Below are 21645 nucleotides of genomic sequence, written 5' to 3' on the forward strand. Positions count from 1 at the left end.
AGATCAAAAGATAGACCAGAGATTTCAATGTCAGGTTTTTTATTGATCTTTTTGTTTATTAGTTTTTCTCTTTAAAGCACAGCATATTTTGGTTTGGGGTGTTTTTTTTTTTTTTAGAAATGCTCTTTGAAGGCTCAAGAATTTGAATATGCATTGACTTTTTTTTGTATCTTAGTTTGGGTTCTAATATTAGAACTGTAAGAGAAACAGATGTTGAAATAGTGTAAATTAATAACTGTGCTGGGCAGATGACTTCAGTCTATTCAAACCAGAACTGAGACAATTAGTGCTGCCGATATGATGCCGCTTATTACTTAAGTTGTTGTATGCATGTATAAAAATACAGTGGCGGTGAAAAGTTTCCCCAATAATGATTTGCAGCTTGTCTTCCTGTGGACTGCAGTGTCTCTGTTAGCCACTTGTTTGCAGGTAACTAAGTGAAAAAAAATTACCCTGTTTGCTTCCCCCCCTCTTAATTCTATTTTGCAAATATATGAGTGAATTTGCAAGAGAAAAGAAATGTAAAAGTTTCCTTCTCGACTATAATCGTGCCTCTTCATCAGTCATCACTCTTCCTGCATTTTGTTCAAGAGGCTCTAATTGTCTGCATTTGGCAGGTTTAACACTTCCTGACAGAGAGGCTATTAAGGGGAAGTATTCTCGCATAACTGTCACAGGCAGGAACAAAGAACCTTCAAACTCAATGTGTGGAAACCACTAACATTCTTAAATGACCCTTTTCATGCATTTTATCCCTTTAAGCTAAAATTTGGAGGGTGCAGGGTCATGGAAAGCAGCAAGGTGTAATAAAACAGTAAACTCTGACTTTTTTTTTTTTTTTTTTTTTTTGGGAGGGGGGAAGGTTTTTTGCTAGATTTATCTCTTGACTTAAAAACAATTGTTATTTGGAAAAATCTCATTAACAGATGTGACTGGAGTAAAGAGACTTAAAACTGATGTTGCTTTCAGGACTGCTTTGAACTTAACAAGCACCGATTTGTGGAGCAGACTAGCTAATGAAAGGAAATTAAATTTTCTGACAACTTCCCCTGCCAGCCCCCTTATTCTTCATGGGGCTGTTACTAGGTACTGAAGACTTTTAAAGAGGATTTTGTTTTATTATCGGACATAAATGAACCAGGTATGAACATTTCTTATGTATTTTTTTTTTTTAAGTTCTGACCTGGGTGCTTTTAAAACGGATTGCCTTGAAAGCTTTAAAAATATCGGGTTTCATTTTAATGTTCATAAGTCAGCCCCCATAGTTTCAGACACACTTAGCAGCTGGTGGTTTCCAGACATTACTGCCTTCCATACAAATGTTTTAATGCATGTCATGGAATAGTATAAATATTAGCAAATTTGGATGGAATTTTCAAACTTAACCTGTGCCACTGTAATTTAACCCTTTTTCTTTCAAGTATTGTATAATGGAAATATGTTATTATCAGCAGAAGAAACCAGCAGAAGAGGTTTGGTTATTAAAAAGTACGCAATTCAAGTATTTTGTGTTTTATTCTCTGGGTTTCCTAGTACTTTCTTTTTTTTTTTCCGTACCAGGCTGTAGTGGTATGAGTCAGCTGAAGCAATAGGTGGCATCAACAAAAGAATTTTGCTAATTTGTAGTTACACTAGTAATGTGCAGACTCTTAAATGGAAACAACTATGCGAATCTTCTCATTTCAGATACACTTTAAAATGATACATTTAATGTTTATTCTGTCGTTAGAATGAAAAGCTTACAAAACTGAACTGCTTGTGTTCTTTCTTCAATAGAAAAAAAAAAAAGTCTTTAAAGAAGTTCTGCAAGTTTTCCGAACCTGAATCACTCCCAAACAATAGAGAATCAACTCCCCCTACTGACAACAACCAGGAAAACACTAGAAAAACCTGCGAGGACAGAAACAAGCTGGCAGGGGACAAACTTTAACGATCTGATTTATGGTCCATTATTGATTGTAAACTTCTAAATTCTAGCATTAAATTCCTACAACTGCAGAAAATCATTTTGCGATCCTGGTTGTGTTTCCTGTCAGCTGATTCCTCGTTGCTTTGAGTTCCTCAGTGTACTAATGATGAGGTAGAATTTACATTCCACTTATGGTATTAATTTTACATTCCTCTGGCTGAAAAGGGTCAGAAGGTTGTAAAATCAAACATTAAATGAATCAGAGGAGACAGTAGTGCAATATATGACTGCCCTCAGGACATAGTGCAATGGCTGATGGGATTAACGTTGGGTCTCATTTCCTGCTTTTACAGGATGCAGATGAAGCTGTCAGAATTGCAAGGGAAATTGGTAAGTTCTTAAATTAGCTATGGTGGGATTTGTGTGCCTCTCAGCAGACATGGTTGACTAAATTGAATGTGTAATAAGTAATCCCTATAGAACAAATAATGTTTTAATAGTTTTTAAGTTCCCTGTTGCCTATAGGGCTGGAAGAATCTAGGCATTAATGCCCTGTCTCTTAAATCATCACATTTTAGCTTTGCAAACTGGACTTTACGGAACCAGTGCAGCCATGATTTGTGGAATGCATGTAATATGCAGTAATGAGTAGCTCACTAAAGGAGTTAATTTGAAGTGTATCTGCAATTGGACATGATAGTCAGAAGTTAGGCATGGCACATTTCTCTTTATATGGAGGCTGACACCATTGATGTTGTGATCTTCATTCTTCATCACTGTGTGGACTGCAATTAGCTTGAATGTCATCCAGACCACCAGCCTTTCTTCTGTGCTTTCTGGAATAAAGTCACTATTCAGCTTCTGAATATCTTACAGAATGGTGAAAAGAGCAACCAGCAAACTGTCTGGGACTCATTTTGATGAAGGTTAAGTGTAATATGTGTTTAATGAGTTTTGGCTTTTATTTACTAAGGCTTAACATTAGGGAAAATATTTAACCATATGCTTGAAATTACACATGTTCTTAAATGCTTTCTAGAAGAAGAATCTAATGCAGTAAGAGATTTTTTTCTTGGTTTTTTTTTTGCATTTTCGTTTTGAGACAGTAGCCATGAGAAGCTATTTAGGTTAATCACAAGCACATAATTCAAAGGATGCTTCTACATTTGAAGCTTCTCTTACTGCTTTAGCTACAAATACATCCCACCTGTGTCAAAAGCGATGGCTATGCCTTATGTGCCAAACAGAAATTGGGACTTGCACTGCTACAGATGACTTTTGGTGATCAGTGTTACACCTTTCCATGTTCAGTTTAAGTTGGGGTTCTTACCCTGCACTGGTTAACGGCCCTGAAACCCCTCGGTGTAGGCTTGGCTCGCTTTTAGGCTGGCACAATTGAAGTCAGTGTTTCTGTTGGTCAGCCTTTATGTCCCTTTTGGGAAATCAAGTGATTACTGATCACTGTCATGGGAACAGAAACAAAAGGAAGAGTTTGTCAACCAAACTGGAACTCAGAGGAGAACTGTAAATAAAATTGGTTTTAGTCATTAAAGGCATGCAAAGCATTATGGCTTTACTTTAGTTCAGTTTCATTTCAATAGTTTTTCTTAGTCTTGTTTTCTAAAAAATTTCTGCAAGTATTTTTAAAGCAGTTTTGATTAATGTAAGTTGGAAGGCATTCAGTGGCTTCCTAGATACCTTTTAAAATGTATTCTTGCATAATTTTCTTCTGAGTTCTTCTGGTATTCTGTTGACTGGTTCCCGTCTTTGATATCAGTAACAATTTGGAGGTCATTGTATCAAGGCAATCTTTAATCTGTAGATACTAAAGTCAATTACAGACAGCTGGGTGGTGCTGTATCTAGATATCAAAATGGTTTAAAAATTTGCCATAAAAATGGTTTGTATTGTGATGCCATATACCGAAAGAAAAATGTCCTCTCTAGCTTTTTCCCCACCCATGTTTTGACCAGTTGATCAGATTGGTTAAACTTCTGTCTAATCTTGACCAATGATCAGAATAAAACCCAATAAAACCCATTTTAAATGATCTAAAATAGGATGAAATGAAAGTCTTTTATGTATATAATGCATTTGTCCTCATATATAAGGCACTTGATATGCAATTGAATACTTTCAGATTGTTTTTAATTTCACTTACCCAGAGCCTCAGTCTTCCAAAAATGCTTAAGTAATTACTAAAAAAACCACATATCGTTGTGGGTCAGCACTTAAAACTCTAAAACACTGGGTAATGTTTTCTTGCTGCCTGTTTTTTCCTGCTTCTCCTTGCTATGCTCTGGCCAAAGATCCAGTAGTAGTGGAGCATGGCATTTGAGGGTTGAGATACTGCTGTTACCTGTTTCAGTGACTATTATTTATGGATACAAATTTTGTAAGTATGGGAGTAAATCCTACCTTTTGCCCCTCATTTGAGTTGCGCTCTCCCAAGTTGTCAAGAGAGGATGTGACAGAGAAATTAGGCTGAATTAGGAACTGGAAGAAGTTTGGGCACAAATTGCCGTATAGGCTCCTTCCTACAGTCTGTCTTCTCTGTTTGTCTCTGTGGGCTGTTCTCTTGTCATCCTTTCTGTAGCGCTTAATCACATTGGCTCTCTTTCCATGCCACTTTTAAGGTTGGCTCTAAGTTGCACATTAAGAACTGTTGGCTGCTTGATTTCTGAAGCATTGATAAAACTCCAGAAAGTTTTACTTTTCAGTTTGTTTGAAAGAATCAAACAACTATGAAGTGCAGGCAATTAAACTAAATGAAAGTCCATACAAAACCAAAGAGGTGAAAAACATGTTTGTCATGTTTCATTTGACATGGGTTTAGTGCTAGCTTTTCAATAATGGATATTGAAAAGAATCTGGTATTGCCACATGCTACATTGCTTAAACTGATACTGCACAATCCATTCCATGTTCTACTACCTGCAGCTTTATAAAAATGGTTAAATAACATCTAAAACCATGGTGGTGAAGGGCGGGGAACTGACAAGTGTGGGACACCAGAAGCTTGTTTACTCCTTTTACCACTCAGCTTCTCAGAATAGTAACCATCCTGGAAACAAAGCACTCCTAACTTAATAGTACCTATTTAACAGCAGAAGTTTGCCTGACAATCCTCAAATTTGACAGCTTTTTACCTTCCTGCCTTCTAAGATCTCTTTAGACCCATCCTTCAGATGTATCACAAGAATGTAAAACTATAGAACAAGAGTAGTTTTTATTCTTAAATGCAATTTTAATTTCACATAAATTGGTGTCTAATTTGAGGGAAGGGTTGAAAACCTAACACCTACTAAAAATATGCCTGCTTTGTGAGACTCTTCATTGCCGTTTTCGGGGGTTCTTATAACCCTTGTTACTCTGACTTATCCCACACCCCTCTGTGGGCAGAATCAGATATTTCATAGGAAAACATAAGAGACACTCTACAAGCTTATTTGCATGGCTCTGTTTCGTCTTACCCTTATACCTAGTTACTAGAGATTACTTCAGACTCTAAAGCATGAAGATTTATAGCCTTTTGGTCATCCCTGCTTAGAGGAACTTGATTTGTGCTCTACATATACTTAGCTGTTACCTTTCCGCAGCTATTAGAAATTACTTGCATGCCTCTCCCTTCCCACAGCTTCCAACCAATCCACGTGAGCATACTTCAGCAAATTTGATTGCTGCTGAATAGTGCAAAAGTGATTAAGAGAATGATGAGTAACGCATCCTGATCCCAGCATCCTGTACTCAATATGTACGCAAAACTTAGATTCTACAAAGCCTTCCTTGTCTGAGCACACATCAGTCTCTGGTATCAGCCAAAGTACTGCTGTTTAGCTTAGTTCGGTGCCCCGGAGAGCAAGTAGTGTGTAAAGGCATATTTGAGCAAAAGTTCAAGTCCCCTTATTTTTGTCATCCAAACTTGTAGAGGTCTGTTGCAAAGAATTTTTCCTTCTCAACTTAAAAAACTGTATGTATCTTTTCAAAACAGGCCTTATTTTGATTTTTTTTTTTAATTATATTGTGGCTCTCTGGAATCAACTGCCTTGCATAAAATGTGGTTGACGTGTAATCGGTATACATAAAAGGGGGAGGGGGGTGAAGCAAAGTGTTGTACACTTGTTGAGTGATACCAGTAACCCATGTATCCTGTCTGATAGCTTAACCATGTAAGTTGTAATATATGAACTTTTATATTCTATAGCATATAAAGACTTACTAAGACTCACTGCCAGCATGCCTATTTTGCTGTTGAAATGAAAGAACAGTAAATTAGGACTAACTCTGCTTACAGAATTAAAATCAGCAAGCCATTCAAGAGACTGATGTTGTTAGACTGAAATTGTTAGCATAATTGATGATGATTTTTTTCAAGTACATGTAAGACTGAATAAGATAGATTAGGTGATGGAAATTGCCATAGTGAGTTTGCTGTAATAAAGCTTAAAACAATGTTTATTTCAGAATTTCAGACTTGCAGCCTCTTGAGTTAGAGAGAGTCTCCAGCTGGTGATAGTGTTGCCAAAGGTGTAAGTTCACTAGTGTCACCAGGTTAAATCTCACTTCTTGCGTGAAAATTGTACGAGATGTAGTTTTTACTTTATTTCAAGATAGCCAGTGACTCGTCTGGGAGCCTGGCAGTTGCCAGAGATCTGGAAATGCAGCTACGGCATAGATAAATTCTACTTGTGTAGATATTGCATATAGTGCATTTCATGAAAATGAGTTGAACTTCACTGTTCGCTGCGTGCAATCTCGAGTTATTTTGCACATGCCCTTTTATTTCCAGGATTGTAGAGGCCATGAAAATAATACAGTTCTGGATCAAACCCTTGTTACTCTGACTTATCCCACACCCCTCTGTGGGCAGAATCAGATATTTCATAGGAAAACATAAGAGACACTCTACAAGCTTATTTGCATGGCTCTGTTTCGTCTTACCCTTATACCTAGTTACTAGAGATTACTTCAGACTCTAAAGCATGAAGATTTATAGCCTTTTGGTCATCCCTGCTTAGAGGAACTTGATTTGTGCTCTACATATGCTTAGCTGTTACCTTTCCGCAGCTTTCAGCCACGAGTGCTCTGTAGTGCTGGGTTCCACAGTCTAATAACATGTTATGTTGGAAACTATTTTATTGATTTTTGCAGATTCTTTGTTAATTTAATGTTCTCTTGTACCATTGCTTCTTTCTTGCCTTCCAAACAACACTATGCTGTTTCTTATGCTCCTATGATGCCTCTTTTTGTGTGTTCACTTCAGTCTTTTTAGACAAAAGGTTTTCCAGATCTTGCTGGTTTTAATTATCTTCTCCTGAACCTCCTTTCAGTCAAATTACTTTGGGAAGGAGGTGGGTGTACTGTATCACTGTCACTTGGCAGAGCAAGAGTAGATCTACATTCCAGAAAGAAACTGTAAATATTAGTTACACATATAATAGCAGACTTGACCATTTCCATTGGGAACTATATTCAAATGTCCCTTTCTGTCCCTAGATCAAAGTCTTTTATAGAACGTATCTTCAATTTGCAAGGACTGATGTTCTCTTGTGCCAGACAATATCAGCTGGTCTGATATTCGGCTTAATGTTATGATTTTCATGAAACATACTGGAGACGAAAGGCTTGAAGATTTTTCTGCTATCCTAGCAATGTCAAAAACTTTCTAATCAGATCCTTAATTTTCAAATTTCTGTACATTCATGTGGGGAAAAGGTGAATTTCTCTTATATGAAAAAGAAATTATTTTAAGAAGTTGCTTTGAGTTAAAATATTGTACTACACGATAACAATCATTACTAAATCTGCTTTTAGATGGCATACTTTGTTACTCTACTTTTCTGGCTTTCTGAAAACTATGGTCCTGACTTATACCCAGATTAAGGTATCTTGTTCTGAGAATAAAATACTGCCAGTTATGCACAACGCTGTCAGATTTATGCTGCTTATTCTTTCTTACTACTTATCAGTTTGGGGAAAATCCTTTTCTATTGTAAAAAAAAAAAAAAAAGTGTAATAATCTGTTTTCTGTGATGCTTATTTGTACATAATATCTGAGCAGCACAGCTCTTTTGAGGTGCTCCGTTACTTAAAATGCGTTGCACCAGAAGTGTTGATAAGATACAGGTTTACTTACTGAATCTCTTGACTATTAGTTTATGAAGATGTACTTATTTTACTAGTAATCTTTTAAATAATTTTATCACAGCTATAGCTCATTTGAGCAGTAACAAAGGAAAAAAAATGTTGTTCTTTAAAGAAATGTGAGCTTAAAAAGGTCAAATGCCTTTATTCATAAATCACTTTGTTACTTGGGAATAATTCATTCAGTGCCTTTTTTTTTTTTGGTATAAATGAAATGGAGAAGACAACCTTTCTTGGCTTCAGAAATCACTGAACTGACAGCTAAGTCTTGAAAAGAAAAATCTCTCCTCTCTTCTCCTTCCAAACAAAGTGTTTTAATAAACGAAGTTATTGTCTACTCACATTATTGGACATGTGGTCAGTTGTCATGTTCCTCTGACCAACTGAACAAAGTTTGAACTTCTGTCTAATTGTTCCCCGCTGTTAGGCTACCCTGTCATGATCAAGGCCTCAGCAGGTGGTGGTGGGAAAGGCATGAGAATCGCTTGGGATGATGAAGAGACCAGGTGAGATGCTGTCCAAAAGCTTGCCTTGATGAATGCTGCAGTTACTAAAGTCCCATTAAGCCACTGTGAGCTGACAGTTGAGCAGATATGAAATGTTAAACAGAGAAATTGGATATTTTTTGTTTTTTTCCCTTTTCGTATAGTGAGCAGTATACTTTAGGAGTTTGCATATGTCTATTTAAAATTAATTTCTGCATAAACCTTACAAAACATGGTCTATTAATTTAAGTAAAAAACCAACACTTACAACTGCCGATGATAGACTGTTAATGTAGACTGTAAATATCATTTTGCTGTATGCCTTTCAGAATGCTGATGTATTAATTGTCTGTGTGTTAAGTAGAATACTTATTTCCTCTGATTCTCAAACATGAATGTGTACCATTAGTTCTGTTAAAGTTGATGAAACTGAATATTTATGTGTGGAAATGCATACAGTGTTTCCAGAACGCGCTCTAATAAATTGCATACTTCTGTGTTTAAAATATTTCTTAGCAAACTATTGTGCTTTTTGCCTGTTTGAAACAATGTTTGTTTAAACACAGACATTTTTGTGTCTCTTAATGGTTGTTTGAATCATGACCGCTTCAAGATGCTTTGTTATTGATTTGATAAGTTTTGCAATCCATTCTCTCCCAGTGAGGAGCTTGGTTTCAACCCCACGTGCCACGGATGTTACAGGAAAATGTGGTTTGGGATTTTCCAGACTTTTAACAAAAAGCCTATTTGATCCAAAATTAGATAAACTTTTAAATGTTTTCCTTTCCACATGGAAAGAGCAGTACATGCTGGAGCACAACCCAAATTTTCAGTAGTTTGATTTAGTCACCTGCAAGATTTCCCTGTCGTATTTTCATGTTCCGTATTACATTTTAGTTTGTCAAAACCTAAAAACTGGCTAGCACTTAAATTTTAGATTTAAAGAAAACATGAGGTGGTGTTTTACCCTGCTACCTCTAGCCTGTTCATATTCAAATCTAAATAGGAAAATACGGTTTTGTGCATTAGAATGAAGATCTAGAATAACCTGCTTTCTTAAAAGGATGCTTTGTTCCTACTGCTTTAGAATCCAAAATTACTGCCTTGATCTTGTTCAGGCAGAAATTGTATCTGTTGGACTTGAAAGGAAGGCATTCATTTCTTGTTTTGCTCAGAAATGAGCAAAGGAGCTCGATTAAAGTAACCGTTTATAAATCAAAAGCTGGATCTAAAATAATGATTGCTAATTTGTTTTGGAGAAAAGTTGTGGTTATTGTTTAGAAAGTCACCCGACAGAGTTGATTGGTATCAACAGAAACCAGCTAGAGATGTTCTTTTCAGTACGTTTGCATTCAAAATTAATTTAGTGATACTACTTTGACCCCATGATACTTAGTGACACTAGTTTGAGATCCTTGCCTTGTTTGTGGAAAGCCTTTGAAATACCTTTCAGCTCCTTATTTGCCAATGGTGCTCTTATAATAATCCTTTTGGTTAGTTGTGCAAGCCTTGTCTTTGCAGTTTATAGAGTAATATCTAAAAAGTGCTAAGAGAAAGAACACCTAGACTAAGTCACAGATCAACACTAGTTACTGATCCTGTATCAAGGAGAAATGCTTATTTTTAACATTTACAGGTAAGCAGTAATGAAGGCAAAATTAAGTTGGCAAAGTACTTGTTGTAGAAAGATGAAAGTGAGATTAAGAGAACTGAAGATGGAAACAGATTTACTTTGCATTTACATATGAAATAGAGCATTTGGGTTTCTTCTATAGTCTGTCTTGAAGAAGTACCTGTGAGGTTGTAAAGGATTTGTTGTAGGTGTCCATTAATTGCGTTATGGAACTAAGATTGTTCCTTTTTATGTGTCTGAAGAAGAACATCTGACAGTGTTATGAAGGTGACTCAACTTGTTACTGACAAAACAATATGTCTGATATTTTTAATATCTTGTGAAAAGTTGTGGACCTCATATTGTCTTGCTGCATCCAAATCCACATGATCCTAAAAATAATAAACTAATTTTCATCTGTTGGCAGACTCTGAGAAGCCAGTATCTGAATGGCCTTTTGTATTTCAGGGTTCATAGATGCAAGATGAGTGTGAAGAATTGTTCATGATATTTTGATTTGTAAACTTGCTTTGGCTTTCTTACGCAGGATTAATTCCAAATGCTATGTAAAAAAAAAAAAAAGCGCCTTATAAACTAATTTTGTTTGAAACATACTTTTGGATTTTCAGGATAGTTGAAAATTTTTCTTGCCTCAACTGGCTATGCATAATATTAAAAGAAAACTTAAATGTATTGTATGAAGTGACATGGAAATAGCCATTGGAAATGGAAAAGACCTACGTGAGTGACTTAACTGCCACTGTTACAGAATTATTCACTGTGGTTACTTACTGGTGCTTCATCCTTCACATCTCTTAAATATCCCCAGTGATGAAAATTTTGTTAGATTCCCTAAATGTTATGATATTATTCTGGCCACAGCTAAGATTTCTGTAACTTTCAGCTAGTATTTCTAACTAGAAATACTAAAAGAGTTTTACTGCTTTTAGAATTATTTTTTTTCTTGAAATAGCTCTTCATGTGCATGTGACTGCGGATGGCAGTCATGTTGCCCCCTGCCTCTTTGTCTGAGTAGGGCTGCTGTTGTATTTGTTCAGATATTAATCTCTCCGAACTCTCACTTCTATAGCTTTTTTTTTTTTTTAAATTTCAATCAAGTTCTATTGTGGAATTTTGTGTATAGTTCAAGCCACTAACCTGCATCTGAAATTAAAACCACCACATCTTCACTCTAATGTAATGCCTAGTCAGTTGTCTTGGTTTGGAGAAATTTAATTTAGGATGCCCTTTCTTCACATAACAGATACCCACTTGAAATTCTATTGAAAATGAAGTGCAGATTTCTGAAGAGCAGTTTACATTGAATTCAGGTTTGTAGGTTCTTCACAGCCTGAGAAAGTTCTGCTGCTGTATATATCTAAAAGTACTTTAGTCTTAGTGTAGCTGATCATCCCAGCTCTGGTCTTGTATGTGAAGAGCCTCTGCTCACATCCCAGAAAGGCTGGTCTGAAAGTGCTTTCCAAATATAGACAACATGAAGTTTATTATGAAGAACAACGAAATATGACTAGGATAAGTGTTTGAATATCTAGAAATTTTCTGTATCATTCCTTCTTTGTGACAAACAGAAGGCTCTCTTGCTTTCAGTATGCTTATAACAATTGTACCTGTAACTAAGTCTTTAGGCTTTATGGCTTCAAATGGTCTGCTGGCAGCTCTGAAAAACAATTAATTTGAGGACCCTATCCTCTCCAAAGAACACATTTAAATTTTCTGGCAGAGATTATGATGGATCTTTGCACACAAAGATGCTTACTGGCTTGTAGGTTAAGTATCAGAGGTCATATACAGAAACTATGGGCCCTTGTTTTAAACTCCATGGATTTACAGATAAGAATTAGTTTCTCTAGTTAGTGTCAGCTGCAAACATGATAACCTCTAAGTTGGAAACTTGAACTGAATTATCTTCTAAGATAATAATATTCCTTTGAGAAATTTGGAGCTTTCTGCTAATTCTGCCCCCTCCCAATTGTTTCAACTTCTGTAACTTTTCCTAGATACTGAAATTGCATGCTTAGTGAATATCTGTTCTGAAAGCTTTCAAAAAGGCAGCTTCCAGCAACAGATATTTAGAGAGATGAAATATTTTGCCTTTTAGCTTATAATAACAAGAAAATATAAATTGTCCTGCTACTTAAATTCTTTCTTGATGTGTATGCCATTTTTATAAACTTAAGGCAAATGTCTACTCTCAAATTCCAAGAACACCATATAATTTCTCTTCTTGGCCATATGGTACCATTCTGTGTTTACTTCCACTATTCCACAGTTGTTGCTCTTCATTGGGATGGTACAACAGGATATGTGGAAGAACTACTCACAAATTCTTTTGTAGTCTGCAATCATTTTCTGCAGTTTCCCACCTTCCTTCAGAAACATCTGTTGAAGTTTTTTTTTCCTCCCTGATGTTGTAATCTTCCAATGGCTCTGAAGGAATGAGCAGTGGAACTGGAAGAAGTTAAAGTGGAATCATGTGTAACAAATAATTCCTATCCCCCACCTCCTGAAGCAAAGGAAATCTGAAGTGTGCAGTAAGAGAGGACAATGCTTTAAAAAACTGAACAGCATTCCCTATTACAAGCCTGTATGTTGAGTTTTATTACCTTCCTAAAGCAGTGCATTTGGCCTGTCAGACTGCTCTGTGAAAATGGGAGCGTATGGGTTTGGCATCCTCGGTCTGTCCTGCACAGGTGTGTGCTCTAGAAGTGTTCAGGTAAGGGGAAGGAGTCAATTGGATGAATGAAGAACAGTGTTTCCTACAAACTTATTTTTTTTAAACATGATTTCCATGCCAGCTACATGTGTAAACATATATAAAATGCTGTGACTAGATCATTTTAGGTTTTTTTCTTTTTTTTTTAAATTGGAGTTAAGCTGAAGCAATGGATATTGGTTGTGTGTATAAAATCAAACGACATTTAAGTATTTATTGGTTACTTAACCTACCAGTCATGGTTTTAGAGGGATTCTACTGTACTAATGATTATCAAACATCTGTTTTTTAACTAGGTGGCCTTTCTAATTCTGGCCTTGACAAGAAAGGCGTATTTTCTTTTACTATTTTGTAATATTGGAAACTGAAATATTACATAATGACGGCAGTTCTTTATTAGGGTCTGGCTGCCTCCAAACAAAGTGGTTGTTTTAATTAAAGCAGCAATGCTGATTTCAGAGCTGGAGGTAGAAAGTTGGGGGGTCTTATGCTGTGCTATGTACCGTCATCTGCATTTGTTTTTGTGGAAACTCAAGATGCTCATTACTCCACCCTGTCTAGGCCTCTGGAATGCAGCTTTGCCTTTGAGTATGTTGATGGCTGTGTTTTAGCATGGTCCACAGACTGGTGGTGATGCCAGGTCAATGATAAAGAGGCTAAACTGGTTCCAGAATAATAGATTCCTGAGGAAATTCCATTGTATTGGATTCCAGATGAAGGATGAGCTGCTAACTTTGAGCCCAAGGGTCTAGCCAGCTTTTCACCCATTTAGTTGTGCACCTGTGTAGACCGTAACATTCTACCTTGGAAGCAGTGATGCCGTGGGAGACTATTAAGGTCTTGCGAAAGTTGAGGGAGGTATCTACTCTTCTTCTGTAATTCATAGCTGTAGTCATAAAAGACAAGTAGATTGGTCAAGCATGATGCTATTGGTAAATTCAGTCTGTTCTCAGTCACTTCTCCCTGTGTCTAAAAATAGCTTTTAGGATATCTTGCTCCATGACTGACCAGTTTGTAGTTCTCCTGATTCTTTCATGCTTTTCTCAAAGATGGTGCAATGTTTGTCTTCTTCCAAAGCCTTTCAAAGATGTCAGAGCAGTCTCACAGTGACATAAGCTACCTCTGTTAGCATCCCATCTGGTCTTACTGACTTGTATGGGTTGATTTCTCACGAGATCCTTGATTCCATCCACTTCTGCTGCTGGTAGTTCCTCTTCTTCAGCACATCTAACATCTGTGTTGAGAAGTTGTCCCCAATATCCATCAGAAACCTTCTGTCTTGCTTGTGGTGGTCTATGTTGCTTTTCCAGCAGATGTCAGGGAGGTTATTTTCCTGTTTAAAAAAACCAAACCAACAGACCCCTGCCCCCCAAAGAAACAAAAAACCCTGCCCAAACCCCCAAACCACTGCTAAACAAAAAACCCCACCCTTCCCACAGTCCAAAACCATGAAAACAAAACCACACAAACACTCAAGGTCTTGGAGACTTTGAGTTGCTTAAAGAAGAATTTGTCCACTTTGTCAGCTTGAGCAGGTGAACTGTTAACAAACTTGCACTGCAGTATTACCGTTACTGGCCTCTTCCTTGATCCAGACTTTCCAGCTCTCACCCTCTTGCCCTTTCCCAAGAAGAGATCCATATATTTGACCTGCCCTTTCATAAAAAGGGCAAACCTATCCTGCTGCCTTTCCTAAAGATTGGGTAGCTCATTCATTGCAGCACTGAAGTTGTGTGACCTGTCCCACCATGTCATTTATTCTAAGGATGCTGCGGTTCTGTGTCTGCATGCAGATTCCAACTCCTGTTTGTTTCCTTGGCCACATGCCTTTATGTACAGCTGCTTGAGCTGGACCTCATTTTTCTTTTTTTTTCTTTTTTTTTTTTACCCCTTTGATGCCTCCAGGCTTTGACTAGTGTGCAGCTGCCACCAGCATGACCCACCCTGCCCCTGAGGAGAGGCAGTGGTGTTCCCTGCCTGCCTTAGGCATGGGCTGTGGTGGCCTTTTAGCCTCCCTGCTCCAAGCCCAACTTGGGTGAAGTCATCTGATGTGTGATAGGTACTCCTGCAGTTGGGGCTGTGGAGTCACCACGTGTACTGCATGGGGCCATACTGTTAGCAGTGCTCCGGCTTACCGGCTCCGTGGCAGTGTGTGTCTCTAGGTGGCTGACCTGGGGTGCAAGTCATCCTTGGAGCAGGCAGCTATGGGCCCCTTTTCATCATGAACCAGTCTGTCAACCCGTGAGATGGAAAACAGCCAGCAGAAGCTAATGAGAGCACCTAAAAGCAGCAAATCTGCCGGGGGGACGGACTTCTGCTGAAAGTTCCTGAGAACCTAAGAAAAACCTTAACTTAACAGAAAATCTTGCCTGAATAAATAAATAACTTGCAAGCAAAATGCCCCTTCTCCCCCGCTGTCAAAACTACCTTGACCATCAACTCTCTACGAGAAACTACTGAAAATACCTCCTGCCAAAGCCCCTCTTAGCTGCTGTTCTTTGCTGTGCTCCTTGCATACCGGCTCAGCTGGTGTCCCTGTAGTGTAGGGCACCTAACAGGGTCTAATGGACAGCCCATCCTTCCCATTCCCTGCCCCTCAGTCCAGCTCAGGTGACTGGCGCTGGAAGGATGTGAAGATGGCCATGTTACTAGGCAGTTAGTGTTTGGAGCGTTGGTCTGCGCAGAGCCCCTGCTCAGGAATCCTCTGACCAGAGCATCTCTTTACTTTGAGTCATAGCGTAGAGGTATCAACGATGATCTTTGGATGAGGCACATCAGCCTGAATGATTGTGTCTTGTCAAACATCAGGGCTCAGTTAGGCTGCAGACGTGTTGCTTGTATGGTAAACTGTGCTTGGGCCCAGAGAGGGCAGTAAGGTCAGGTTTCCCTGTCCCAAGTTCCCCCACGCTTCTCTTCTGGCATTAGTATGGGCAGGAAGGTTTTGGACTTGGTTGCATGTGTCAGTGCAGTTTTACTGTGTGGGGAGCGTCTTCCTTGCAGTGAAGCTCTGTAGGGCTGCTGCTTGGTGAAAGGATAACACTTCAAATGCAAATTCTCTTCTAGTCTAAACAGTTAATTTAAAAAATTTTAAATATTCATAAAGAGACTCGGGTCCATCTCCGTTTGGTTAGTTTGTTCTCTTTAAGAAAGGTGAAGAATTTATGGTAATTTTTATTACTGAACAAATGCAACTACACACGTTTGTAAGATACAAACAAGGTCAGAATACCTGACTGAGATAGTAATTCCTGTTATATATAATTTAAAAAAGATTTACAGGTGTATGGATTAGATAATTGGGCACCTGACTTGTTAAAACAAGTATTGCAGTTTAGATTTCTAATTAGCACATACTTCAATGAAGGGAAAAAATAGTCAATTCTGCATAAAACTGCCTGATAGAATGTTTGCAAAAGGAAAGAGAGCCTTTGATATAGGAGTTAAAATAGCTGTAAATCTGTTTCAGTAAGCTCAAATACTGTGTATGTCTGTTGCCTCACTCTGTTTTTTATTTTTTGGACAGATCAGGTAGTGTACAGAATTAAAAATTTTGACGTCCCTTTTTCTCTTTATTAAATAATTCAGTATATTGAAGTTAAATAATAATTTAGGAAAGATTGTACGTTGAATACAATATCTCAAAATTATAGTATATATTATTCCACAATCTTGAAAGAAGGTGAAGAAATACCTTTTAACATATGCATCTCTATACTGTAGATTTACATATCTCATGTTTCTATTGTCTGGGTTTTGTTTGTGGAATTGAACTATATTCAAGAGATGGAAAGCATGGAAACTTCAACTCAGTTGTGCCGTAGTTCTTATTTAGGGCACAAATATCAGGGCTGCTGCATTTCAGTAGACAGTCCCACAGAAATTTACCCCAAACTTTCCATATGCATCGACATAAATGAGACTACTAAACCTGTAGAAAACTTCTGTGGAGCTTTTGGGTCCCTGCATTATGGTATGTTTCACCCTGAGAAAGCTGTACGTGGTTGTTTGTCAGCAGTTATGCCTTGTAGGAGTAATCTTTCTGCCATGAAAAATAAAGTCAATAAATACAGTATATTACAATCTTTGCTTGTTTGAGTAATTGCATATGTAAAAGAGAAACCAGAGGGAAGTATATAGAGTGTGCAGTATAACAGTTATACCTTAGTGCAGGGAAAAACTAGTAGTACAGCTGGTATGCTTTATAAAGCGAAGTTCTGTGTATTCCGGTTGTGCATTCAGTGATTGAGTTTACAAGGTCTGCAATATTATATCTGTAGTTCTTTCATCTAATTAACGTGCAACTAACCTCTGCTATTCTTGAGTATTTAGGGCTGTGTACCTTAATGGTGAGCTTCACCTTTACTTCTGTATAACAAGTACATGGTAATGAATGGGTTTAAAAACTTGATTACTTTATTACTTTTGCAGAAGAAAATGCCAACAAAGAAAATTCATACAAATAATTGTTGTAAATTCCCAGACTTTTTAAACACTCTGAAATTTTCTGTGTTTTAGAATGTAATATTTTTTTTGTGTCTTTGTAAGAAAAGAAAGAAAAAAAGGGATACTTACTAAGGAATCAAATACAAATGGTAAAACTTGGGTTTTGGATGTTTGTGGTGATTGATGAAAACTGCCAGATGACTGGGATGAAGAAATGTTCCTTCTCCTTGCATACTTCAGATCTTGACAACTTTTTATTGACAGATTATTCTTTTATTTTTCATTATTTAAGGGAAGGCTTTAGGTTTTCGTCTCAAGAAGCTGCTTCAAGTTTTGGCGATGATCGCTTACTGATAGAAAAGTTCATTGATAACCCTCGTCACATAGAAATCCAGGTTTGTATTATTATTATTTATTTTTAGTTACTAAGATTTGAACTCCTAAACTAATCAAAGTTCAAAATGTTTCAAACGCTCCACTAAAAAAGGCCTAAAGTCTTGCGTTTTCCTGTGTCTTGGGCCATTGCTCAAACTATATGGCTATCATGTACAATACAGCCTTCCTGTTTTTATTCTCTACCCTTTCTTTAGCAGGAAGACAATGGACCATGCTCAATTCGTTTGGGGAAAAAAAAGAAAAAAAGTTGTAGGCATCTGTCCTGAGGGCTGGAGCTTGAACTCTGGATCCTGATTACAGTGCTTGAGCACAGCAGAGGATGTAGGCGTTAAATTACTACTGTGCTTACAATTTTTCTTGCAAGCTCTAGGTGGTTTTGTCAGTATTTAGGAATCTGTTCTGAGGTATCTAGTGCTCCCTGGGAACTCAGGAGGATTTGTGTCCAATTTGGGCGGTTTGTGGTTTAAAATCAGGTGTATTCTCCTCAACTTCTACCTTGTGACCATTTATATCTTTTATTGGGCCTAGTGGTATGCCAGAGGTGCTAATGCAAAACAAGACTTTTTTGTTTTGGACAGACTCTTTAACAAAGTTATGATTTTAAAATTTGTGATGTGTTTGATCTGATGTAGGCAACTAAATTCGGTCTGCCAATAGCCTTGAAATAATCTTTCCTGACAAGAAATCTATACGGATTATGTCAGTTTCCTCAACAGAAATTTAATTAGTTTTTGTCCAAAACATAAACTTTCTAAGTTGTGGCATGTCTTCCCCCCTCCCCCCCCGCAGTGAGAGCCTGAAGTATTTTGACAGTAGCTCAATAACGGAATGAACCAACAACAATAAATTTGATAGTGTGGAATGATTTGTTAAAGAGAAATATTTAACATTTTTTACTCTGCCAGATATGTGCCCAGTCAAACCTGATACTTCCTATGTTTTTATTTATTTTAGATTTCCATATAAAACTTGTCTGTGCACAGGCTAACTCATTGCATGTGTGACATGAAGAAACACTGTGTAAAGAGGAAACTTAAACCCCAACCTATTATTTTTTGAAGGGTCACAGAAGGGTATATAGTGAACATTTAGTTTCAGCATTGATCTTAGGTTACAAAAGAGGTCAGATTGCTAGAGCATCTTCCTATATTCTTTTGTCGTGGCTAGTAATTTTTGGCTACCTATGTCTTTGTTTTTTTTTTTTTTGTATGCAAATCAATACACCTTAATGATCTGTTCCTTTCAGTGCTTGCAGATTTGGAAGCTTCAACAGCTTCCTACCGACTCTTTGATTACTAAAGTTAGATGAGATTGATTCCTCAGTACTTTCATGAGTTGGGGCCAGATTTTATATCGTCTTCATTCCTTTAGGTTTAAAAAAGGTTGCCTCAAAAAAATTAGGCAGTACTGTATTTAAGAACACTTGAATAATTTCACCTAGATTAAACAAAATAGCTTTTCCATTAATAATTTATAGTTTTATTTATAATGAGTGTACAATGAATGTTGTTTTCCTTAGACAAACACTTTGATGGTACCTTTTAACAATATTGTAGCGTATTATTTTAACTTCATGTTCTAATCAGCTGTAGGACGTTGACCTTGGTTAATTTTCAAACTGCTAAATATACAAACAATTTGAGACCAGATGCCAAATATTTGTTAATTTAGCAGTAACTTTTAAATAGAACTTTTTTTAACATTCTCGTATAGCTCCAAAGCATTGGTACTTAAAATTGTTAAATAAGGGGTTTCCTGTGTCTAGCTATAAAACAATCACTTTGTAAAACATGAGAAAAGACTAAAACAATTAACAGGAAAATAGAGTCCAAATAGACTTTATGCTTGAACTGATTTGAAGTCTTGATCTCCTGAAATATCTGATATAAAAGACCCGAGTTTAAAGTAAGAGCACATGGAATGTCTAACTATTACTTGGCTTAATAGCAATCCTGCAACTGTAAATAGAATTTGGCTACATCATGTAGGAGATATTGCAATACACTATATTTAATTGATTTGGCATATAGATGTGCATAGCACGTATTAAAGTAATCATCTAATCCCATAAACCATGACGTTTTCTTTTAGGGGTATTTAGATATTTAGAAAAAAAGCTGTAGCCGTGACAGGCATTTTTAGTGAGGTGTGTTGGGTTCTCACATCTCAGATGATGATTTCAACATCTGTAAATGTGTTCTGGAATATAATTGTTTTATGAAGTATCTTCCTTAGTTTCTGATAATGAAAACAGTGGACCCAAAATAAAAGTAAAAGCCTAACACCAGATGTTGTTTGGCTTATTCTGTTTGTAATTACATTTTCATAGTGAATGTTCAGGCATGTCTCTTTCTGAGCTGTATTAGCTGATAATGGAAAAACATTTATTTTAAAATCCAGGTTGCAGAAATTAAGGAGGATACAAGAAATGTCCTGAAGGGAAAGAAAATACTTACTAGTTGGCTTGAAAAATATTTTATTATCCGCTTCAGAAAATAGAGAGAGAGAAGCAAAGCACAGGAACTAATTTTTATGGAAATATTCCAAGCTTTTTGGTTTGTTTTGGTGAGCCTGAATTCTGTGGAAGGTTGTAGACTTTGTAGCAATGAAGCAGAAGGACTCACAAGGAGTCATTCTACTTGCAGGACAGCGATTTTTCTGTCCAAGTACTGTGCTATGTCCTAGAGGTACCGTTTTTAATATTAAAAAACAACAACAAAGGAAATCTTTTCTCCTCCCAAATGAGTTCCTGTAGAGCTCTGTGATGCTTAGTTCTGGATTGGATGAATTAGGACTTGGTTAAGAAGTTGCTTTAGACGCTGCTAGTTTTGTGGTGGGTTGTTTTGTTGTGTTTTTTTTCTTTTTTTTTTTTTCTTTTTCTTTGTACTGAGATACCTGTTACAGAATCTGGCAGTAGGCTGGAGTACTGTGGTGTGGCCACTGCTAAACCTCCTCGTGGGTAGGGAAGAGGGTTCTGGGACACCAGAGTTTAGGAACTCCCAAAGTCATCGATCTCGTAGAATTCTTCGGAGGGGATTTTTTCCATGGAAAGTTCCATAAATTTATTGGGAGCACAACAGAATTTCTGAGGAAAAGATGCATCTGATCCTACAGGGTGCGGAACACTCTGGATCTGGTGCTGCACAGTGCACGCAGGTTGTCTTCATGAGATCAGTGCTTTGTTTGCAGTCACATCTACCCAGATTATTCACGCATCAGCAAACATTGGTGTCATAGATGCAGGAATTCATCTTGCTTAGCGCCATACTCGCTCTGTGGTGCTAAAAGGAATAATGAATAATACAGATTTGTTGTCACAAATGTGAGTAGATATGGTTGAGTTCACGCAGTTTGAGGAAGATTGTCTTCTTTTTTTATCCTGTCAGTTTTCAGTGTAGAACTGCACTATTAAAGAATGAAGCATGAATATTGGCACAGGTTCCCGCAGATCAGAGCAGGAAGACAGATGGAAAAAAAAATGGATTAAAGGGAAAATTTTATAAGGAAGGAAGGGAGCAGGTGTGGTCTGCAATGAAAGAAATTGTTCCAAGAATAAGTGTAGAGTATAACATCATAAGATTGGAAGAAGTCTACTTGAATCCTCAAATCCAGTATTCTGCTATTGGAAATGGCTGCACTGTACAGTCAATTTCATAAAGGGATAGAGTTCCTTTTCTTACTTTCCTGTCCACTTTGAAGTTGCAGAATCAATTGAGTTCTGTTAGGTTGTGTTATGCCAAATTTGTGGTTTTTCTAACATGTAATTTAGGTAATTCGATCTAGGTACTTATGTTTAACTCTTCCATGAACTGAAGCTGCAGCCCAGAACTGTAGCTGACACCCGATTTTTAAGAAATTCTTAGAAACTACTGCTTTAATTTCCATTGAAAGTACTGAGGAACTAGCAAATCTTATTCTCCTT

General features: G+C 37.2%; 1 protein-coding gene across 1 annotated transcript in view; it reads left to right on the plus strand.

Moving 5' to 3' along the window:
- PCCA (propionyl CoA carboxylase, alpha polypeptide) overlaps positions 1-21645 on the plus strand; it is a 306936-nt gene that overhangs the window by 95942 nt on the left and 189349 nt on the right. Inside the window, exons 8-10 of the mRNA XM_009892045.1 lie at positions 2263-2299; positions 8481-8559; positions 17620-17722. Of these exons, the coding sequence (XP_009890347.1) occupies positions 2263-2299; positions 8481-8559; positions 17620-17722 (219 nt within the window). The remainder of the gene's footprint in view (positions 1-2262; positions 2300-8480; positions 8560-17619; positions 17723-21645) is intronic.

The sequence above is a fragment of the Charadrius vociferus genome, unplaced genomic scaffold (assembly GCF_000708025.1).
Source record: "Charadrius vociferus isolate BGI_N301 unplaced genomic scaffold, ASM70802v2 scaffold110, whole genome shotgun sequence".
NCBI classification, from domain to species: domain Eukaryota; kingdom Metazoa; phylum Chordata; class Aves; order Charadriiformes; family Charadriidae; genus Charadrius; species Charadrius vociferus.